Consider the following 23,980-nt stretch of genomic DNA (forward strand, 5'->3'; position numbering starts at 1 on the left):
AGAGCAACTAAGCCCGTGAGCCACAACTACTGAGCCCGTGAGCCACAACTACTGAAGCCCATGCACCTAGAGCCCATGCTCCGCAACAAGAGAAGCCACTGCAATGAGAAGCCCGTGCGCCCCAACGAAGAGTAGCCCCCGCCTGCTGCAACTAGAGAAAGCCCGCGTGCAGCAATGAAGACCCAAAACAGCCATAAATAAATAAATTTTTTAAATAAATAAATAAAAATAAAAAGCATTTCAAGTACCATGTATTCTGTCATATCACACATGGAGTATGGGTGCTTTTTTTTAATCCAATTAGATGGCAACACATTGTGTTTATTATGAAATGACGCCATAGCTGTGCCAAGAACACAATATGTGTCAACATTACCAAACTAAGCACTCACACGATATTCCCAACTCACAGGAAACCAACTGCTGGAAATTTTTTAAAAATTTAAAACAGAGTATCTTATCATAACAGAAAACCCTCATAAAAACAAAATAAAAATAAACAAAAATAAGGCTACAACCAAAGTAAGTTTCTGAGTGTTGTATCTGTTAGCATAAGGAGGAAAGTCGTTTATCTATAGTGTGTTAATTAAATTATGTTTGACTGCAAGAGCCTAAAAAATGTGTCTCGAGAAAATGAACTTGTTTAAGACTATTAGCCTTTTGGTTTGAAGGGTTGAGGACAATGGGAGCAATATAAGTAGTCAATTAAAAAATAGGGCAGGTGAAGAGGAAAGGTGCTAACCTAACTATGGAAATAAGTGAAATGAGAAGATAAAAAGCAAAAGGAACTGCATATAACCACTGTATTCTACTTGTTAAAGTTTTCTAGTTGTAAAGCTGTTAAAGGGTACAGGTTAACAATCCTGAAACCAATACACTACATGTATACTGGAACTAATGAGTAAATGGATGGCAAATGGTGAGAGCCAAGTTTCTCACTGTTGGGAGTGGGAGGTTATAGATAAAAAAGGAAAAGACTAGAATGATCAATGAGGTACTGGATTAGAATTGGAGATATCAGTAATTCATGTCTAGCTTAATACAGATACAAATGAAGATATGTAGAAATATGAAATACTTACAAATATTTCTATAAGTATATGGAATACATGTGTTAGTATACAGATGTATTTCCTTGCTTTGTCAGCTGAGAAGACCTGGAAGCAATAACCTTCCAGTAGCAATGTGCACACCTAGCACCCAGATCTTGATTTCTAATACCATTCTCCAATAAAAGAAACCAGGGCCCCTTCGAGAAATGGCTGAACCTAGGGCTGGGGGAGGGGATTCACAGTATGAGCTTGGGAGTATCTTATAGTGCCAGAAAGTAAGGAAGTGCTAAACAACAACAAAAAAAAACACCACCACACCCAATAAAGGGGGTATGTCAAAAGGACACTCCTGTCCAACTGAAAGAGCTCTCAATAGTAAAAATCAGAAAAATTAGAACAAAATAAAGTACTGGATTATAACAAAAATACCCATGAGTCCACACTGATATAAACAAGTGACTGAATAAATAAATAAATGGATGAGAAAAGACCAATCTCCCATGCAGAAGAATTACAAATAATTTATGTATATACGCCACCCTCAAGGAGGTGGACTACAGCTCTCCACTCCTTAAGTGGAGGTGAGTATGCCTAGCGATTTTCTTCCAAAGAGGACACTGTGGCAGGGAGGGGAGGGAGTAATTTTTTGGAGAAACCTAGCCAGATAATCACAGTTAACAAGAAGTCACACTGATAGCATGCATTCCTTGATATGATATGGCACTTTACCTCTGTGTTCTTTCTCCCCCAAATCCATAACACTAGTATAATCATTAGAAAAATATTAGACAAATCCCAATTGAGGGACGTTCTACAATACAGCTAACCAGTACTCCTCAAAACTGTCAAGGTCACCAAAAATAAGTGTGAGAAATTGTCACAGCCAAGAGAAGCCTAAGGAGACACAACAACTTAATGTATATCCTAGATGAGATCCTGGAACAGAAAAAGGACATTAGGTAAAAACTAAGGAAATCTGGGGACTTCCCTGGTGGTCCAGTGGTTAAGACTCTGTGCTTCCACTGCAGGGAGCATGGGTTCGATCCCTGGTCAGGGAACTAAAGATCCCGCATGCCACACCGTACGGCCAAAAAATTAAAAAAAAAAAAAAAAAAAAAAAAACCTAAGGAAATCTGAATAAAGTATGAATTTCAGTTAGTAAGAATATACCAATGTACCAATATTGGTACATTAGTTGTGACTAATGTACCATACTAATGCAAGGTGTTAACAGAGGAAATGGATATGGGGTATACATAGGAACACCCTGTACTATTTTCCGAGACTGTCTGTAAATCAAACTGTTCAAAAATAAATTTATTTTTAAAAAAAGGCAAATGATTGTGGGTGGTGTTCCACGGCTCTTGATGATTCAACAGATGTTACTGATACTGCTCAGTTGTTTAGTGACGTCAATGCTAAGTTTGAAGTGACTGAACACTATGAACAAAACAGTCTGTGTGGAACAACCACTGGCAAGAATCTTTTCACAAAGGTTGAGAGAACATTAATTCAATACAATCTGAACTTGAATCTGCTAAGATGTGCACAAATAATGGTGGTAAAAACGTGTGGAGAAGAAAGGGCTTAGTTGGACAAATTTACAAAGCCTGTGAAAAATGTAAAGTATTTCAAGCAAATGGTTTATTCACTGTACTGTTCATCAGCAAGTATTCTGCAAAAAAAATCTATCACATGCTATTGAACCAGTATTGTCAAGAGTGACCTTCATTTGCTCTCAATCCACTTCTGTAGTGGATTCATCAGTTCTATGAATTTGTCAGAAACAGAAGGTGAATCTTGACTTGCCTACTAAACAGCAGTTAAATGGCTTAGCAGCCATAAAATTTTATTTTATTTTATTTTATTTTTAAGCTCAAGGCTGAATTTGAGGGACTTCCCTGGTGGTCCAGTAGGTAAGACTCCGTTTTCCCAATGCAGGGGGTCCGGGTTCAATCCCTGGTCAGGGAACTAGATCCCACATGCATGCTGCAACTAAGAGAGTCTGCATGCCACAACTAAGAGTCCACATGCCACAACTAAAGATTCCGCATGCTGCAACGAAGACCCGGCGCAGCCTAAATAAATACTTAAAAAAAAAAAAAAAAAAAGACTGAATTTGAAATTTTTCTGAAGACGAATCACCCTTAAACACTATTACTGAATACTTAATGGCTTTGGAAATTAGCTTTTGCTGCACAGTTAATAACGTTTCTTAATAAATCCATTTGAAAATTAACAAGACAAAACAGCACATCTATGGGAAACATACTACAGCAAATTAAAATGAACATACATTGTTTGAATCACAAGTAATGTTGTTACTTTTTTCATTTCCTGTACTGTCGAAAGTTAAAACAAGCAATGAGATCTCCAGTCCCACACAAATTTGAAGCAGACATATTTTCTTAGCTCAAACTACAGTTTTACCGTATTTCCTCAATGCAAGTGCAAAGGAAATCTCCATATTTCAAAATCCATCTAAACACAACTGAGGAACTTCCATCTAATCTTCAATTGGAAATGATTAATGTGCAGTGTAAGAGCAGGCTAAAAAGCAAATACCGAGAAAAGAATCTAACAGAATTCTATAAAGCCTTCCAAGTGATAAATATGCTCAATTAAAATCATATGCTCCAAAAAAAAATCATACGCTCATGGATTAGTATTAGTATTTGGCAGGACCTGTGTGAAAAGATGTTTTCAAAGATGACATATGGGGACCTCCCTGGTGGCCCAGTGGTTAAGAATCCGCCTGCCAATGCCAGGGACACGGGTTTGTGCCCTGGTCCGGAATAGATCCCACATGCCTCAGAGCAACTAAGCCTGTCCGCCACAACTACTGAGCCCACACACCTCAACTACTGAAGCCCGCAAGCCTAGAGCCCATGCTCCGCAACAGGAGAAGCCACCGCAATGAGAAGCCCGCGCACCGCAATGAAGAGTAGCCCCCACTTGCCACAACTAGAGAAAGCCTGCGCACAGCAACGAAGACCCAATGCAGACAAAAATAATAAATTAATTAATTTTTTTTTAAAGATGACATTTGTAGAATCTCACTACAAATTTTATCATTAACAGATGAACATTTGCCATCAATTGCTATGGACCCCAATTAAAAGAAGTGTTATCCCCCCAAAAGAATCCCATTCTTCTCACTAACACACCTGTATTATAAAAACTGTATTCAATTTACATAATTTGCCTAACAAAGTCATTTAGTGCAAATGGCCAAACAAGAATAAACCCTTAATGAACAGTAATTCTCAAAACTGTAGGATCTCAAATGGTAGAAAATGTCATTTTTAAATACTTATGCCCAGCAACTTACAGTAAAGCAAATAAAATTAGTAATCCATCATCCCAAAGCAATCTGCAAAGCACTTACCAATAAATAATAGAAAAGAACACATGCTCTAAAACTAGACTGCTTAGATTTGATTGATTCCCACTCCACCAACTTAGACCTGTGATAAATTTTTTCTTTTTTTTTTTAAGTTTATTTATTTATTATATTTATTTTTGGCTGTGTTGGGTCTTCATTTCTGTGCGAGGGCTTTCTCCAGTTGCGGCGAGCGGGGGCCACTCTTCATCGCGGTGCGCAGGCCTCTCAGTGTCGCGGCCTCTCCCGTTGCGGAGCACAGGCTCCAGACGCGCAGGCTCAGTAGTTGTGGCTCACGGGCTTAGTTGCTCCGCGGCATGTGGGATCTTCCCAGACCAGGGCTCGAACCCATGTCCCCTGCATTGGCAGGCAGATTCTTAACCACTGCGCCACCAGGGAAGCCCTAAATTTCTTAATTAAATCTCACTATCTCTGTTTCTTTACCTGTAAAACTGGTTCCTACTACAAAGGGTTATGAAAATTGAATAAATTAATACGCATAAAGTTACTGAAAGTGCTTAGCACACCATTAGTACTCAATAATAATAATTATGAATCAGGCCAATGTCAAAATGACAGAGTTAAAAGACAAGACTTCAACTAGCTGCTATAGGTAGTTACAAGGTCATTAAACAATTATGTTCTCTCTCTTGATAATTCAGAATCTGGATTTATAGCAGACTCAGAATATAAGACACTACATCTTCGAAATCTCTTAAAGAAGCAGAACACTGGCAACAAACCCAAACCTATATTTGATTCCAGGCTGAATGAGCTTGACCCCTAAATGACACCATTATTCTGTGCCCCAGGTTCTCAATTTACAACAGAGAGAGATGGATCGACATGCCATCTGTGTACCTGACAGCTCCTACCTAGACAGGTGATTTTTTTAACAGTAATTTAAAGTTTATTCCAGCTATAATGCAGGTTATTCTGACTTTAAGGTAGCATCACATGGCATACTTCTGAGTCCATTCCCGAGATATTCTGTTGTACTTATCTCTGTCTGTTTTATAGATCCGTGCAATCTCTGGCACTAGGGGGTCATCTGGGTTTGGATCACATAGCAGTGAACAAATGGATAAAAGAACTTTAGAAATAGTTAAAGCAGGAGACCACTGTGATCTTAGAATATCGAGACAAATGCTGCCATTACTGTTAATATTTGGATGATAAATTCTTGTTGTAAATGCAACCTTAGGTGGTTTGAAGGGGTAGTCTGTAGGAAAATGAATTGTCAAAAAGAATACACCGCCTTGATATGGGCTGTCATTAGGTCCCATAATTGTGGCTTGCCAATGAAACATATCATCCCCAACTGGACCTGCAGAACATTGTGCTGGAGGGTCACGGGCCAAATCACTAAGTTCCTTATTAATCCGTTTCAGCGCCATAGTCTGTGCTTTTCGTCTGGCTCTTCACTATCTCGGTGTGTGTTCAAAGTTCCGGCCAAAACTCTTGATTATCCCGGCGGCTGGGAAGGATTGTCTCTTGGTCTCACACCGGCTCTGCCAGACACAGGCGCAGAGGGGCCGGGGCCTCCCTCAAGCTGCAGCCTCGGCCTCCTCCCCGCGCGGCAGCTGGTGCCTCCCCGGCCCTACCAAGACAGGTGATTTTTAAAATCTTGCTCTTAGGCTATGCAGAGGTGCCTCGGGGCAAAATTATAACCTTCTCATCTGAATCCTCTGGCCTATTTAGCATGTAAGACTGTCAGGAAATCCTAACAGCTACTTTTCCAGAATTTATTTTATCACATTACAACTTCTTATAAGCTATCACCATTTCCTTACAACTTAAGCCTCTATTTCCTTGAAAAATACTAATCATGCAATATTACTAGACTATTTTGCTCCTTGAGGGCAAGTACCAGATCAAACTCCTTTTTTTGGATTCCCCGGTGTTGAATAACAAAACGAGTAAATACTAGCTAAATAATATATATATTTTTTACTATGGTAAAACATACATAACACAAGATATATACCATTTTAACCATTTTTAGGCGTACAGTGCAGATCAGTGGCATTCAGCCCATTCCCACTGGTATGCAACCATCACCACCACCCATCTGCAGAACTCTTCCATCTCCCCAACACAAACCGCGCACCTGTTAAACAGTAACACTCCCACCACCGCAACCACCACTCTACTTTGCCTCCATGAAGTTGACTAATCTAGGTATCTCACGCACGTGGAATCATAGTGTTGTCCTTTTATGTCTAACTTATGTCACCTAGCATGTCTTCAAGGTTCAGCCATATTGTGGCACATGTACACAGTTTTTAAAATGGTAAAAACATGTACAGAATCATAGAACTTGAGATATTAACTTAAACTGTTTCATTCGCCTTAGCAAACTTAAAATGTTTAATTCTTCTTTTTACCTAGTTTTTTCATTTTAGTAATACATACACAGTAAAAATTTCAAACTGTACAAGAGTACATAATGAAAAGCGGTCTCCTTCCTAATTTCTACCCTCCCTATCCTCAACTTCCAGTCCCCATCTCAGGTTTAATTTTTTACTTTGGAACACAACTGCCAACCACATGTTGCCTTGTCTTAAGGATGTCCTATTAGTAAGATACTCAGTTGGGGGACTTCCCTGGTGGTCCAGTGGTTAAGAATCCATCTTGCAATGCAGGGGATCCCTGGTCGGGGAACTAAGATCCCACATGCTGCAGGACAACTAAGCCAGCACGCTGCAACTACTGAGCCCACACGCCACAACTAGAGAGAAGCCCGCACGCCACAACAAAAGATCCGCATGCCACAACTAAGACCCAACGCAGCCCTAAATAAATAAATAAATACTTAAAAAAAAAAAAAAAGATCCAAAACAATGAACATAAGACATTTCACAAGTATTTCAATGAGTTAACATTCACTGAGTGCACCCAATGGATAATGTCTTTGCTAGGCAGCATATTGAGGCAATAAAGAGAACAGACTCTGGCGTCACATAAAAACTAGTTTAAAGCATTTTGACTCCTTTAAGTCTCAGTTTCCTGATCTATAAGATAAGGGCAACACTATCTCATAAGCTACTGAAACGATTAAATGAGGAAAACATCTAAATCATAGTACAGTGCACAGTAATATAGCAAGGACTCAAATAATAGTAATAAACAATTGTTCATTTCCTTCACTGGGCACTATGGAAAGCAAAGATGAATCAGAAAATCTGTGCCCTTTTAAGGTGCTTATAATACAACAGAGCAGTTTATCTCTGCTCAGTATTATCATTATCTGCCAACACCCTGGTATTAATACAACTTCCAACCTACGTTTATAACTTTTATGGCTCTGTTTCTAAACCTCACTGAAATAGTTATTTGTAAATAGCTATTTATTATTTCTCCTAGCACTAGGAGAATAAAGAGAAAGTTCATTATCATCAGATTATGTATAGGGTGTGCAGCCCTGAGTCAGTCTACAGCTAGCTTTAATCAAAGAGCAGAGAGTCGTGTGATTAAGAGACCATGATCCACTCCAATCTGACCCAGGAGCATATCAGAGTTATGGACAAATCTCACTAGAATTAGAGTCACAAAGCATTAAGAACTGGAAGCACTCTTAGAGATCATTATCTAATACAACCCTAGTTTTTACAGAAGGAAAACTGAACCCAGATAAAGGAAGAGATTTGCCCAAGAAGATGAGGCAAAACTAGAGCTAAAGGCCCTTAGCTCTCAGTGTGTCCCGGTTCTTTCCACATCATCATGCTACCTTTTACCTGTTAAAGAACCTTAAACCACAAACTTCATCCACTCTGCTCTAATTTCTCACTTTTCTTCCCAATTACTTATTATCTAACAGGAAAAAAATTTTTAAATGTGCTTTGTGAAATCTGTCTTCCCTAAATAATCTATTATTTGCCTTAAATTTACACTACTGGAAGCTACAGGGAGATGCTAAATAAAAATAAATCTCATTCACTAAAGGCCTATTTGAAAGGAAATTCCAATCCACAAAAAAACTCTTAATTTTATTTTATTTTATTTATTTATTTTTCGGCCATGCTGTGTGGCTTACGGATCTTAGTTCCCTGACCAGGGATTGAACCTAGGCCACGGCAGTGAAAGCAGCAAGTGCTAACCACTGGACCACCAGGGAATTCCCAAAAAACTTAATTTCAGAGTTGGAAAAGTGGATGGTACATTCAGAGTACTATCTTCCACAACTGCTTACTTTCACTAAAAAAATTTATGCAAAATAGTAATTTGATTAACCCATTTAACCCAGAGCATCAGACCAGGATAACCAACTTCTAAATGAGTCACATTTCCTCTCATCTGTAAACAAGCAACAGGAAAGAGACTAAATTTGATGCCAGAATAATCTGTTACAAGTATTTGTGACATTATTCTAGCAACAAATTTGGATATGATCATGTCATGCTGGAGAACCTACTAAAGTACATTCACCTTCAGAGATTTTTTTCTTTCTTATTTTTCCTTTTTAAATTACAAATTGGAAGAAGCTACTAGGTTTGACACAAAGGTCAAAACTACTTCCCAGAGTACTGCCAAATTAAAACTTATTTTCAAACAAACTAAGAAATAGTCTTACCAGCAATTTTGGAACTCTACCCAAAATGTCCACATGTACTCTGGTTCTGCTAATTCTAGAAATAAATTTGCAACTGCTTTGTAAATTTGCTGATGTTAACCCAACATCAATTTACAAACACCTTTAGGGATGCAAACCTCTTCTTCCCACAAAATGCCAAAATCCCAAGGCCACCCAGCCACTCCTAAGTACAGGGTTTCTCACAAAATGCATCTTATTTCCAAAACATTTATAAGCAATGTAACTGCTCACCACTGACCCCTACCTCACATCACAAAAAATAAACTCCAAGTGGACTTAAAAAAAAAAAAAAAGCATATAAACAAACATTAAATGTGAAAAGCTTTAAAACATTTAGAAGAAAATATAGGAGAATATTTGTACAAATTCCGGGTAGAGGATTTGAAACAAGTTATAAGTATAAACCATAGACGTAAAGATTGATAAATATGTCTATATGCTTTAGAAAATCAAAACGAAACCACATACTAGGAGAGTATATTTGCAATACATATTAACAAAGGATTAGAGTTCAGACTCTATATAAAGAACTTCTACAAATCAATAAAAAAGGCAAAAAACTCAATTGTTCAGATAAAAAAAGATTAATTTATTAAATACTTATTGAACACTTATGTATGCCAGGCACTGTCCTTGGCACTAGAGATACAACACTGACAAAAGGAGAAAGTCTCTCATCTTGTGGTTGGTGGGGCAAGACATACACTCAAGTAACTATATGTTATGTCAAGTGATGATAAATGCTAAAAATAAAGTGGGCTAAGGGGATGATCAATTAAAAAAAGAAGAAACCTATATGGCTAATATACATATGCAAAGATATTCATTTTTACTACTAATCAGAGAAATACAATTTAAAACTATAATAAAATATTTCATACTCACAAGAATGGCAAAAAATTTTAAAGTCTAACGACATCATGTGCCATTAAGATGTACAGCAACAGAAATGCATATATTGCGAGTACAAACTGGTATAATTCCTCTGGAGAATAATGTGATAGTTAAAGATGTGCACATACCGTGAACCAGAAATTCCAGTTTTAGGTATAAACCCTAGAGAAATTCTCTCAAGTCAGTAGAAAATATATACAAGAATATTCTTGGCAGCGCTCTCTGAGTACAAACAAGATACAGCACAAAATGGATAAATAAAAACTGGCACTTTCATACAATGAATACTATAAAACAGTGAAAATGAAGAACACATATACCATGAATGAATCTCACAAACAGAAGCCTGAGCAGAAACACAAGTTACAAAAACAAATTCTTGGTATCAAGAATCAAGAGCTAGGGACTTCCCTGGTGGTCCGGTGGTTAAGAATCTGCCTTCCAATGCAGGGGACGCGGGTTCAATCCCTGGTCAGGGAACTAGGATCCCACATGCTGAGGGGAAACTAAGCCCCCGCGCCGCAGCTACAGAGCCCGCACACTCGGGAGCCTGCACACCACAACTAGAGGGAAGCCCACACGCCGCAACGAAAACCCGACGCAGCCAAAAATAAATAAATAAACATTAAAAAAAAAAAGCTACAAAAAAGCAACAAAAAAAGGAAAAAGAACGCTAAAAAAAAAAGAAACAAGAACTTCTTGGTATCAGTTGGTATTGAACAATTTACATGAAGTTTAAAAACACAAAAATACTATATTTTGTTTACAAAAGCATACATTTTTAATAGAAGTCTAGAAAAATGCATAGGTATCATAAACACCAAGTTAGAAGAGAGTTGGGGGAGAAGGGGAGAACAATTCTAGAAGACTTAGCTATGGTGGTAAAGCTAATCTTAAATTTATCAAATTGATCTCTTAAATAGTCAATACATGGGCACCAGTTACACAGTATTATTCTTTGTACTTTCTACATGTCTTCAGATTGCATACTTTAAAACCATGAAAAAAAATGCTGTACAACGCTGAACACTGTTGTTGTGCTCACTTTAGACTTCATTTCTCAGTCCCTCTCTAGAGGAAAAAAGGATTAATATAATTCTCTATAATAGTGACAGAAAAGTACAAGCATTCCCACGTACCTCATAAGCTTCTTGGCCACACACATTTAAACTTTTGCAAACAACTTCCAAAGATTGAAATAGGACTCATCAAGCAATGCTCTTAAGGTTAAATCAAAGAAACAACTCCACATTGAAGGACAAGCATATGAAAGTGTATGTTGAGGGGAATTCCCTGGCAGTCCACTGGTTAGGACTCTGCGCTTCCACTGCAGGGGGCACGGGTTCCATCCCTGGCTGGGGAACTAAGATTCCGCAAGCTGTGCAGCACAGCCAAAAATAAAATAAAATAATCCTTTCTTAAAAAAAAAAAAAAGAAAGAAACAAAGAAAAGAAAGTATATGTTGAATACAGGCAGACTGATTAAGAGTAAGAATTTTGCAAATGTGACTGACATGGATTAGAATCCTGACTCCACTACTGTGCAGGCTTGAACAAGATGTGTAATCTTACTAAGTTTCTCATATCAAAAAACAGATACACTGATCTTATAAAATTATCATAGGATTAAACGAATTAATGTATGTAAAGCACATAGCACACTGTATTCTAAAAGGGCACTTTGAAAAATAAAAACAAGAAAGTTGGAAGGGAAAGGATAATGGTGGATAGCCTCAACAATGAGAATTTTATTTTCCCAAATTGTTTCAGTAGTGAATCAAGATTTTATACTTACATTAAGGCTTTTTCCCCCAGTAACATGCTTACATAACCACCAAACAACAAATTAAATCCTTAAAGATATTTCCATTTCCAGAATCACCTTTAAAAAAACTTAGCTGATACTCAAATACCTGTCCAATGCAAAGTAGAGATCCGGCTAAGTCCCTAGCATTTTGTTTAATTCCACATTGGGTCCAATTCAGGTGCTAACTACTCAGGGAGAAAATAAAATTACACTAAATGCTATATAACTAGTATCAAGAAATACAGTCAAGGGACTTCCCTGGCGGTCCAGTGGTTAAGACTCCGCGCTCTCAATGCCGAGCGCACGGGTTTGATCCCTGATCAGGGAACTAAGATCCCACATGCCGCACATCGCAGCCAAAAAAAGAAAAAAAGAAACATAATCAAGAAAAAGTTGTGACTATTTTCTACAGAAAACTAGATTATTCATGAGTTACTATATGAAAGGCTGAGTTTTGTACACATAATGCATCCAAAAAGTGTATCCAGAAAAAAAAAAAAAAGTGTATCCAGGACTTACAATTTTGATTTGAACAATGTTTTCCTACACAGTAAAAGGAGTAAAGGCAGGAGGATGAACAATACAGAAGACAAAGCCTGTATCCCTACAGCTCTGCAATGATATTTAATACAGAACAAGGAAACCAAAGATCCTCTCCTCAGAAAGCACCTCCTATTTCTTGTTCACAGCTCTAGGATTAGTTACCAGAATAAGATCAGGTGAGAAGGGAAAGCTCAAGATTCCAGATGGAATAACACATTGTTATAATATTATATACACATATTATATCTGGAACTTAAGTTACAGCTTATGTATACTTTTGACCAGCACATAAAATCTTAGTTTCCTAAAAACCCCAGCAATGCTAGTTGACAACTTCAAAATTAAACAGTTAACCTTCGATTTACATTCACGGTTCATGTATGAAAATACCTCAACACATTAATGGTCAGGGCAGGTACCAGATTTTATCAGGAAGCTGCTCTTTGGGCTAACCATGTTAAAATTTTTTTCATTAAGCTGCCTTCTCTCAAAGAGAAGATGTTTCAAAAATATTTTAAAATGATAATAAATGATATGACAAAGCATTTGCAATAATTAAATGACACTCTATGTATCGTTCTTTCAATGAATTTTGGATCCACTGCTTCTGAACCAAGAGTCCAACAATTTGTTGAAGAGATGGTTCACTGCAGTGGCTAAACTCAAATGACATTCAAAACAATTACATCTGAGAATTTCTAGTGCTCAACTAACACTGTTCATTCAACTGTCAAAACAGCACAAGGAAAAAAAAAAACAGCCCTAGACTAATTCTATTTGTGCCTAAACTTACGTGAGATAGGATTTTCATCATTTTTACATATCCAAACCATTTAATAACCATTTAGTAATAAAAGAAATGATGGCATGTGACTATGCTAAGTTGCATAAAATACTGAACTATACAATTTTTCATGTATTCTTTATATTAGTGTCAAAATATATACACTGTAATTCTCTCAAAATAAGGAAGGTAGGAAGGAAGGCGTATTTTCATTTTAAAGATGGAAAGACACAAAAAGCTAGGCAAGGGAATTCCCTGGGGGTCCAGTGGTTAGGACTCTGCACTCTCACTGCTGAGGGCCCGGGTTCAATCCTTGGTCAGGGAACTAAAATCCCACAAGCCGTGCTGAGCGGCCAAAAAAAAAAAAAGCTAGGCAAATATTATTGATTCTGAAATACATCTTCTGTCATTCTATTTGCAGCAAGGCGAATCAAAAAGCCTCTGCAGTCGGCTGGTAGATTCAAGTCCATTTATTCTTGAAGAGAAATTTAAATAATTTAACTCTGGATCTAATAAGCATGACAATAACAAAATGGGATGTTCTGTTATGTGAGGACTCTCCTAATTTACTGGTCAATCCACTCCCTGGACCCTTACTCTGAGCAATATAGCAGTTGCTAAGAGTGGAAGTTTAGAGTCAGACCTAGGTTCAAATCTTATCTCTTCCTAAATTAATCTCTTATGCCTCAACTTTATCATTTGTAAAACAAGAAACTCTTCACTTACCCTGTAAAATACAGGATTAAATGAGATAATGCATGTAAAGTGCTTAAATAAGCATTTACTTTGAAAAAAATCTCAATCTATAAAAGTTCTTCTTTAATATTTAGGTTGACCTTATATCCAGGTTTGCTCAAGATAGTCAGTTTACACTTGCTGTCCCAGTGTATTAATAGCATCCCCTCTCTCAATAGTGTCCTGGTTCAAAAAGATAAATTATATGGTCACAATATTAATTTGACAAAAGTAAATCTAACTTGAGACAAACATCATTAAATCAGCGGAAAGGGAACTATTCCAGCTAAGAACTGGCACTCAAAATCTCTCTATCCAAGCACGTATAAATTAAAGAAATGATGGTCACATTTAGGTGTGTAAATTTTACCTCCCTGTCCTCCCCCAAAAAGGGACTCATAAGAGTTCAATCATAAATATTGAACTCTAGCTAATGATATGCATGTTGAAGCGTTTAAATATAAAATGTACTGATTTCTGCAACTTACTTTAAAATGCTTCAAAAAAAATAAGGAAATGGGCAAAGGACTTGAACAAATATTTCTCAAAAGAAGATATACAAATGGTCCACAGCATATGAAAAGAGGACATCACTAATCAATAGGGAAATGCTAACCAAAGCTACCCCACACCCATTAGAATGGCTACTATTTAAAAAAAAAAAAGAAAAGAGGAAGGAAGGAACGGAGGGAAGGAGAGAGGGAGGGAGGGAGGAAATGCTGGTGAGGATGTGGAAAAATTGGCGCTGTAGTTGGGAATGTAAATGGTGCAGCCACTGTGGAAAACAGCAGAGAATGGCAGTTCCTCAAAAAACTAAACATAGAATTACCATATGATCCAGCAATTCCACTTCTGGGTATATACTCAAAAGGACTGAAAGCGAGGTCTTGAAGAGATATTTGTACACCTAGGTTCACAGCAGCATTATTCACAATAGCTAAAACGTGGAAACAACCCAAGTGTCTGACTGATGGATAAATGGATAAGCAAAATGTGGTATATACCTACATACAATGGAATATTATGAAGGGAAATTCTGACATGTTACAACATGGATGAACCTTGAGGACGTTATGCTAACTGAAGTGAGCTAGTCACAAAAAGACAAATACTCTTTGATTCCCCTTATATGAGGTACTTAGAGCAGTCTAAACCTTAGAGACAAAGTAGAATGATGGTTGTCAGAGGCTGGGGATGGAAGGGAGAATGGGGACTGACTATTTAATGGGGTATAAAGTATCGATTTTGCAAGATGAAACATTCTGGAGATGAACAGTGATGATGGCTGCACAACAGTGAATGCACTTAATACCACTGAACTGCACACTTAAAAATTATTATCATGGTAAATTTTATGTTCTGTATATTTAGCCACAACAAAAAAACCTAGGAAAAAAATACGGTGGAGTGATGAGTATAAAGATATGTGATAAAGTAAAGATAGCAAAATGCTAACAAATGTAGAATCTAGGTGGCAGGCATATGGGTACTCACTGTACAACTCTTTCAACTTTTCTGCATGCTTGAAATCTTTCATAATAGAACACTGGAGGAAAAAAAAAAATCAAAGAAATTTTCATCCCTACGAAAAACACTTGATGCAGAGCAACTAACCTACCCAGTATAAGAGAAACACGAGCCTAAAGAGATGAGAGAATGTAAAAGCCAACTTACACTAAATCTTCTAAAAGTTCATTTTAGCCACATTCAATGGGATCATCACAACTGTAATAACACTAACACAGTGGGAATATATTTGCCTACCCTAGCCCCAAAATAACAAATTAAGATTTAGCTCATCCAACATAAATAACCAATATTCTGAAGGCAATATTTGAAGCCCCGATTTAAGCAATAAATCCATCCACTTCTAAAAAATAACTAACCTGGACAGAAATTAAATCCTAAAAGTACATCAATTAGTAAAGATCTGTATACCACGTTATTTTCATTTTAGTAAATGCCTAGCACTTAGTAGACATTTAATAAGTATTTAATGCCTTCTTTCCCCAAAAAACGAAAAGCCAAACAACATCAAAAACAATCCATGCATGAATCTCAATTCCAGTTCCTGCTCAGTTGTTTTTAAAGTGAAGAACAGAAACTCTAATAGGTTAAAAAAAATTCTAATCCAGAACTAGGAGGTTTAGCAAAATTGTCCCCATGTTTTCCCCTTTGGCCACATAGGTAGCATTCTGAACAAACCCATTGTGGGCTAAGAGGTAAAAAGAGTTTAAATATTATGAAAATGGTGATGCATAAATGATAGCCAAAGGAAAGTCCAAAATTCTTTTGTAAAGGGGAGAAAACTGCAACTACTATGAGGCCCCACCTATCATATGCAGAAGCAATGCTGACAAAAACATGAAAAGACAATCTAGATCCACGCTAACAGAACTTTCTGAGATGAGGAAAATGTTCCATATCTATGCTACTCAAAATGGCAGCCACCATTCACATGTTGCTGCTACTGACCATCTGAAATATGGCTAGTGTGAAAACCATACTAAGTAAGTATACTAAATATTTAATTTTAATTAACTCAAAGTGAGCTAGCCACTTTTGGCTAGTGGCTACCAAAATGAACTGTGCAGATCTAGACCACAGACCACATATTTAAGGTAATTTTTCTCCAACAGAATCTAAAGCTCTGTACACGCTTAATAAACACTGACTAAGGAGGAAATGGAGAGTCAGAAAGGTTTTTGAACAGAACAAAAGCATCAGTTCTGGGCATTTTTCTACGCATGGTATTATGTCAACAAATATAGTGCTCCAATCTACATCTCTTTTCTACCTAGCATTCCACTGTACACACATGCTATAACATAAGCAGTTCCCTAGTGTTGAACATTTAGGTTGCCTTTAATTTTTCACTTAACATAACACTGTAATGATTATCCTTATTTTTAAGGACCTGTGCAACTATTTCCTTATGGTATATTCCTAAAAGCACAGGTACATTGTGTTGTTCTCCAGAACAGCTACAGCACCTTATATTGCTACCAGGAGTACTTGAGAATGTCCATTTCCCCACACCCTCACCAACAATAGCCGTCATTATTGTTTTTTTTATCATGATGGAGATCTGAGGGAAAAAATGGTATTTCATTTTTGATTTAATCTGTATCTCTCCTTTTCACGTGATTTATTCTTTCAAGTTAACGTAATTTTCAAAAAGGTTAGCCAACTGTTCCAGAGCTGTTTATTGAATAATTAAGTCATCCTTCCCTCACAATCTTGAAATACCAACTTAATCATGTACTCAGCACTTTCCATATGCTATCAGTTGAGGGCTCTGGGTGTTTCTCACTGTCCTTTCAGATTTAGTGCCATATAACTACTTCCCTTTCCCAAGTAGCTAACAAGCAATCCATCTTCCATATATAATAAAATTAATTTGTTGAATCCCTACTATGTGCCCTGGCACTGGGCTAATCATCTAGCCATCACAATAACCCTTGTTGGAGGTAGGTAAGAGATTTCCATCTCCATCTGAAATTGAACAGATACACTGAAGGGTTAAGCAACTTGCCCCAAGGTCCCAGTTTAATTAAAAACAACAACAAAAAACTGATAAGAATCAAGAACTTCCATTTCTCATCTCATTCCAAGGTCTCTAGGTACCACAGATCATATAACTCCATGACCATGCCCTATTAAATGAACACTGCAGCTGAAAATATTCTGCTAAAAGTGGAACAGAAAATATCCCCTACCAAACCCCAAAGTACAAAATATCAATGCAGCACCTCAGACTGAAATGGGCGTGGGCTATTCAGAGCCTGGTCAGCTTAGCCTCCTTCCCTCATAATGCCTGAGGCACCTCCTCACTCCAGAGTATTTTAAAACCTCCTGTCCCACCTATACTTGGCTAAACTTACCAAAAATTCAAGGAAAACAATCATTACCACAGCCTACCTACAGAGTTACCTCAGTTTTACAGAACAGCCTTTAGAGAATGAGTTTTGAATACAAATTTTTATAAATTATTATAACTCATATATAATAGATGTACACATTTTAAAGATACAGTTCAGTGAGTTTTGACAAAATATACTATGTAAACACCACCCCAACCCAACAATAAATATTTTTATCACTCCAGTAAGTACCCTCTTGCCCCTTGGCAATCTCCTCACCAACCGCCATACAAATTATTTTCAACAGGTAGCTTAACAGAATCTGAGTAAGCTAGAATTCGATAGTGGGAGCACTTCCAGAGACTGCCACCCAGTCAGCCATCTATTTATTCCCATATTAATTCATCCTTTCTCTCAATATTTACTAAGCCTCTTCTATTTAACAGAGAATGTCCTAGGTGTAGGGATTCAGCAGTGAATCAAACAAATCCCTGCTTCACTCTCTAAAGAGGTGAAGACACAATAGATGAAAAATAAATAATGTAATGTCCCATAGTAATAATTCGGGGTTGGGGAGGGGTATTAGTTAATGATCAGAGTACCATTATAGATAAGGTCGTCAAGGAAAGCCTCTCTCAGAACACTTTCCAATGTGATACATGCATACAAAGGGACATCAAAACTGCCAGAGTGGGACTTCCCTGGAGGTCCAGTGCTTAGGACTCCGCGTTTCCACTGCAGGGGGCGCGGGGTTTGATCCTTGGTCTCCCTGGTCGGGAAACTAAGATCCCACATCCCGCATGCTGTGCGGCCAAAAAAAAGGCTTTGTAAAGGATAACTTTATTACACCTGAAACAAGAATTTTTTTTACATTAAAAAATTTACCCAATTCTTTTTCTTTATTGGGCAACCCCACTCTGGCGCCTGACCAACTTCCTCAATCTCCTTCATTTTTAAAGTTTTTTTCTGATAGCCCATAGTCTGGTAGCCAAAGGTTTTAGTCAAGACTCTAGAACACATAGGACACATCCTTTACATACAATGGGATCATCTTCCGGGAAGCCCTGATACAATGGAGGGTCCTGGAGTGAAGAAATCTCTACGGTAACTTCAGAAAGCAGTCTCACCTCTATGACTTCCTCTATCGATCCTTTCTGTAGGGACTTCCCCGGTGGTCCAGTGGCTAAGACTCCATGCTCCCAATGCAGGGGGTCCGGGTTCAATCCCTAGCCAGGGAACTAGATCCCACATGCCTCTACTAAAAGCTCGCATGCCGCAATGAAGATCCTGCACGCCGCAACTAAGACCCAGCGCAGCCATATAATTTTTTTTTAAATCCTTTATGTATCCTGCCCTTTTTATTAAAATAGACAAAAATAAAATTGAGTTATGAACCTCTCCAAAAAACACACAGGATTTCTGAAAGCAAAGCGATGGACTTCACAAACGCATACATTAAACACACACACACACACATATACACACTTTTGCCTCAGGACAGGCACCAAAAGTCTTCTAATTAGACATTCAGCAACTTCTCTTTGCTTGGCCTTCTATCTTCTGAAACAAGCCAAGCTGTGCAGTTACTGCATTCCAGATGCTACAAAGCAAATCAGGCAGAACAAAAATGAGGACACTACACATGTGCCAGCTAAAAAGGCATGGGCAGGGGTCAGATCAATGCCTTTTCCTTTCTAAAAGCCCTTGGGTTTCTTTAGTTTGGAAACAAAATAATTCAATGTTTTGGGCCCTCCCCTCCCCACTGCACTGCTCCATCTCCCTCTTTCTGAAGTTATCTAAAATTTCCTTTTTTATTTTAAAGAAGAAACGAAAGAAATAAAGCACCAAAGCAGAAAAAAAAATTTTTAGTGGTGATATAAGGACGTGCCCAACTATAAAAGATTGCTGCTGCAAGCAGAAACACAGGTCGTCCATGGCTGCCAGATCTGATTTTTCAAAACAGCCTGAATCCACATTTTTACATGAAATCTCCCTGTTTTTCACTGTTGACAACTAATTCAAATTTACAACACCGTGTGAGCCAAACAAAACACATCTGCTGACTGGATTTAGTCCATGAGCCTTCAGTCTTCAACCTCTGCCATAAAAAGAAAAATACATGGTTCTTTCAGTGGTAGAGCTCTAACTCTGTGGAAAAAAGCACACCCTATGCTTCCAGTAACACACTATCATCTGAAAAATACACTACAAAATGTATAAACATACATATGAAACCCCTAACTGTTAGAAGGAAAACAAGAAGAAAACAATCTCACTCTTCACACACTAAGGTGCTCCACTTCTACCACTAAAATAGGAACTGTAAACAAAATCCAATGGAAGAAAACAGTAGGAATGGATATGGATTTTCGTGAAACTGAGCTCACTAATGTTCACAGCATTTAACTTTGATTTAAAACATACAAAATACGATTCCCTAAAGAAAGGCAACCTTGGGCTTCCCTGGTGGTGCAGTGGTTGAGAATCCGCCTGCCAATGCAAGGGACACAGGTTCGAGCCCTGGTCCGGGAAGATCCCACATGCCACGGAGCAACTAAGCCTCTGTGCCACAACTACTGAGCCTGTGCTCTAGAGCCCATGAGCCACAACTACTGAGCCCGCGTGCCACAACTACTGAAGCCCTTGTGCCTAGAGCCCGTGCTCCGCAACAGTAGAAGGCACTGCAATGAAAAGCCCACTCGCCACAAGTAGAGAAAGCCCGCACGCAGCAATGAAGACCCAACGCAGCCAAAAATAAATAAATAAAATAAATTTATTAAAAAAAAAAAAAAAGGCAATCTTTTAGAAAGGGTACCCATGACTTTTAACTCTCCTGGTAAGCCACGGGCAATTACTTTTTTATGGGTTATAAACCTGCACAAAGAGCCCATGTGCAGCAACTAAGACCTGGCGCAGCCAAAAAAAACCTGCATTACAAACTCTACAGCACTGGTTCTTAAATTTTGAGATTCCCATGAATGATGGAAGGTAAGGACCCTTTGAGAAAATGCACTTCCCTCACAAAAATTTTAGAGTTCATGAGCTCCCTGTAGTCCATGGACCGTACTAAGAACGTCTTGCTCTAGAGAATATTAAAACTACCTAATCTCAAAACCCTCCGCTTCTTCCCACCAACGCATCTCCACTCCATCTCCCTACTTCAGGCAACTATCATCTCCAGGCTACACCAGTACAATAGCCTCTTAACTGATAGCCCCACAATCCATTTTCTATACCCCTGGCAAAAGCGATTTTAAAATGTGAATCTGGGGACTCCCCTGGTGGCGCAGTGGTTAAGAATCCGCCTGCCAACGCAGGGGACGCGGGTTTGATCCCTGGTCCGGGAAGATCCCACGTGCCGCGGAGCAACTAAGCCCGTGCGCCACAACTACTGAGCCTGCGCTCTAGAGCCCGCGAGCTACACCTACTGAGCCCGTGTGCCACAACTACTGAAGCCCGCGTGCCTAGAGCCAGTGCTCCACAACAAGAGAAGCCACCGCGCGACGAGAAGCCTGCGCACCACAACGAAGAGTAGCCCCCGCTCACCACAACTAGAGAAAGCCCGCGCGCAGCAATGAAGACCCAATGCAGCCAAAAATAAAAAATAAATTAATAAAAAAAAATACCTGTACTAGTTATGCTATTAAACTAGTATGCTAAAGAACTACTACTACTGCTGCTGCTATGACTACTATTACCACCACCACCGCTAGAATTGGACTGTACCTAGTCTGCAGACTAAAAACACCAGTCTCCAAAACCGGAGATCTTTCACTAGTGCTAAGAGATATAAAAAGCAGAGACGGAACTGTACTGAACGTAAAGGCTTTTAGTTAAACAGCTCCTAACAGAAACTTCAATCCACTCTTCTACAAAATACAATCAAGCTTAAATGGCTGCAGAAAAAAACTGCTTTTGATATTGCTAAAGTGTGTATACTAATTCACAAAACAAATTTCCCAGTAGAGAACAAACTAAGCCCAGTTTGTTCCACAAGTTGTTCATGGCAGCAGCCAGCTTTGGCTCTTTAACAAGCTTGATACACACATCGGTCTGTCTAGATAACAGGAAAAACTACAACAAACAAGAAAACGGAAGGCCATCTGAAAGGGAAAGAAAAAGATGGTGTGATACGTGCCTTTCCACTCTAGGCCTACAACCTATAAATTCTAAAAGTGACTATAATGATAATAGTGCTTAATACACGGTAGGTAATGAGCTAAGCGGTTTTCAATTTACCTCATTTAACCGTCACAGTTACCCTATAAAATAACCAGTGTTGCCGCTATTTTGCAGATAAGGAAACTGAAGGGCCTGGAAGTGAAGCTCCTCGACCTGAAACCAAAAGCTAGCAGAGCCAAAACTTGAACCCAGGCAGCTGGCTCCAGGATCCTGCCGTTACGCTGCCACCAGAAGCTTCATCGGCTCTCTCCCGCCAGGCTCTACCACGCTCTCAGAGGCTTTTCCTTCAATCCAAGGAACAACCTCCCCGTAAACACTCAACTACCACTGACGGCTCCAACTGCTGGGCACCAGCGCTACTCGCCAGTTTCTGCGGCCATACTCCATCCCTAAGACTTAGAAAGGCAAAGAGGATAACTGATAAAAGTTGCTTGGGTGCTAAGGGAGATGAAGGAAATTACCTTATTCAGGCAGAGCACACGCCAATTACTACTGGAACGCAAGTTGGCCTCACCTCCAGCGTAAGAGAAATGAAAGTGGGCTCACCAATGTTCCCGTGGGTGATAAATGTGGACTATGCCTCCTCTGGCCACAAGGCAGAAAAGAACGGAAGAGGTACCAACATTTACTGAGTGCCAGCCACATGCGCCCTAGAAGAAGACAGATCCAAGCCAATGGAGATTAGGCTGGGGGGAAGGGCACTCAAGAGTTCCGGGAAAAGGAGAAATCCAAATAATAGGATTCACCCGCCTAAGGGGGGAGACAGAGGAGGTGGAGGCCCCTCCCTGGCAGCTTGCAAGCAAGAAAAAGGATAGGGGGTGCTCCGGAGAAAACGCGGCCCTGAGCGTCGGGAGCTAGGCCGGAGCGAGGGGAAGCCCTGAAGGGCGGGGAGGGGGAGGAGCCGGAGCGAGCAGGGCCCGCTCAGAAGAAGCCGAGGAGCAGGCGAGGGGGAGCGGCACCGCGCCAGGCCTGCCGGGCACCCTGAGCCAGCGGCCGCGGAGAAAAGATAAAAGACGAAACGACTGGAGCAGACTGAGCTGCCCTAATTCCTATCAAGGGCCCTCACTCACCTGAGCCAACCTCAGCGATCGCAGGAGCAGCCTCGCAACGGCACAACCGGCCCGAACCTGCCCCCCGCCCGACAGCGCGCCCCGCGTCCCAGCTCTCCGACGGCGTCAGCTGCGGCGTCGCCGCGCGGCCTCCTGGGAAATGTAGTCCTAGGTCCCGCCTTCCTGGTCAGCTTGACGGTCTATGGAACTACGTTTCCCACAAGGCAAGGCGAGCGCCGGGCCCGCCGCTCTGCGTCACGCGCCAGGTTGTCGGCAGTCACGTGGGCTGCTCCGTTCCATCCCCTCCCCCCGCCTGGGTGGCCTGGGGAAGAAGGAGGGAGGTGGACGGAAGGGGCGGGGGCGTTGCTGACGCCAAGGCCCCCACCATTTTGGAAGCAGCCTGGAGCAAGGGCCTGGGCCCCACCCACTCGCGGCCTCCCTTCGTAGTCGGAAAGTGTCTGAGCTGGGAATCTGCTAGCCTGGTTTTCGGTCTCTGCCCTGCCACCTTTCGCTTCGTGACCTTGAGCAAATCTCCCCTCTCTGAGCCTCAGTTTCCTCCCCTATGAAATGAGACTCTTAATTTCTACCCCACAGAGTTGTTGCGGGACTCCGACAAAGTACGGCACACGAAAGCATCTACTACCCTGAAAGCGCGACTCAAAATGAATTTGTTTTTATTGTGACAGTGTGCTCCTATGGAGACCCAGAAGCCCGGGTGGGCAAAGCTCTCTCCACCCTCATCTCCCGCCACCGCTGCCCCCCACCTCCAACGACAATGGGAGCACATAAAGAGGTTTTAAAGAGTGTGGTCCTGTAAAGCTTATTAAAGTGGATGCCCTCACCTATAGAACCAGAAATTTCCCGGGAGGTATAGCCTTGGAATCTGCATTATAAACAGACGTCTCCAGTGATTCTTAACGCACATAGAAGTTTGACAACCACGGCATTTATCAAGGTTTTTGCACAGGCTGGTTTGCGCTAGAATTCCTACCCTACTGAACGCCAAGCTTTAAGACTGAGCTCCAATGTCACCTCTTCTGTGAAGCCTTCCAAGTTTACTAGCTCTTCCTCATCTCTGTCCTCCCACAGTACAGTT

The 23,980-nt window shown here is 39.9% G+C and overlaps 2 protein-coding genes across 5 annotated transcripts in view; both read right to left on the minus strand.

Annotated features, from left to right (window-relative positions):
- Positions 1-22,994, minus strand: part of THRAP3 (thyroid hormone receptor associated protein 3) — a 72,841-nt gene extending 49,847 nt beyond the window's left edge. For 2 of the 4 annotated variants that reach the window (XM_061184490.1, XM_061184489.1), the window contains exons 1-2: positions 22,906-22,991; positions 22,297-22,485 (exon numbers count right to left, since the gene is read on the minus strand). The gene's annotated coding sequence lies outside the window, so the exon portion shown is untranslated. Of the gene's footprint in view, positions 1-22,296; positions 22,486-22,905 lie in introns of all 4 variants that reach the window. The other 2 variants (XM_061184486.1, XM_061184488.1) reach the window with 2 other exon arrangements.
- Positions 5,336-6,011, minus strand: LOC133088739 (ubiquitin-conjugating enzyme E2 D3). The gene has a single exon (XM_061186786.1). The coding sequence runs from the start codon at positions 5,829-5,831 to the stop codon at positions 5,388-5,390; it is 444 nt and encodes a 147-aa protein (XP_061042769.1). The 5' UTR covers positions 5,832-6,011; the 3' UTR covers positions 5,336-5,387.
- Positions 22,995-23,980: the final 986 nt, after the last annotated feature.

Source organism: Eubalaena glacialis, chromosome 3 (assembly GCF_028564815.1).
Source record: "Eubalaena glacialis isolate mEubGla1 chromosome 3, mEubGla1.1.hap2.+ XY, whole genome shotgun sequence".
In the NCBI taxonomy this organism is placed as follows: Eukaryota; Metazoa; Chordata; class Mammalia; order Artiodactyla; family Balaenidae; genus Eubalaena; species Eubalaena glacialis.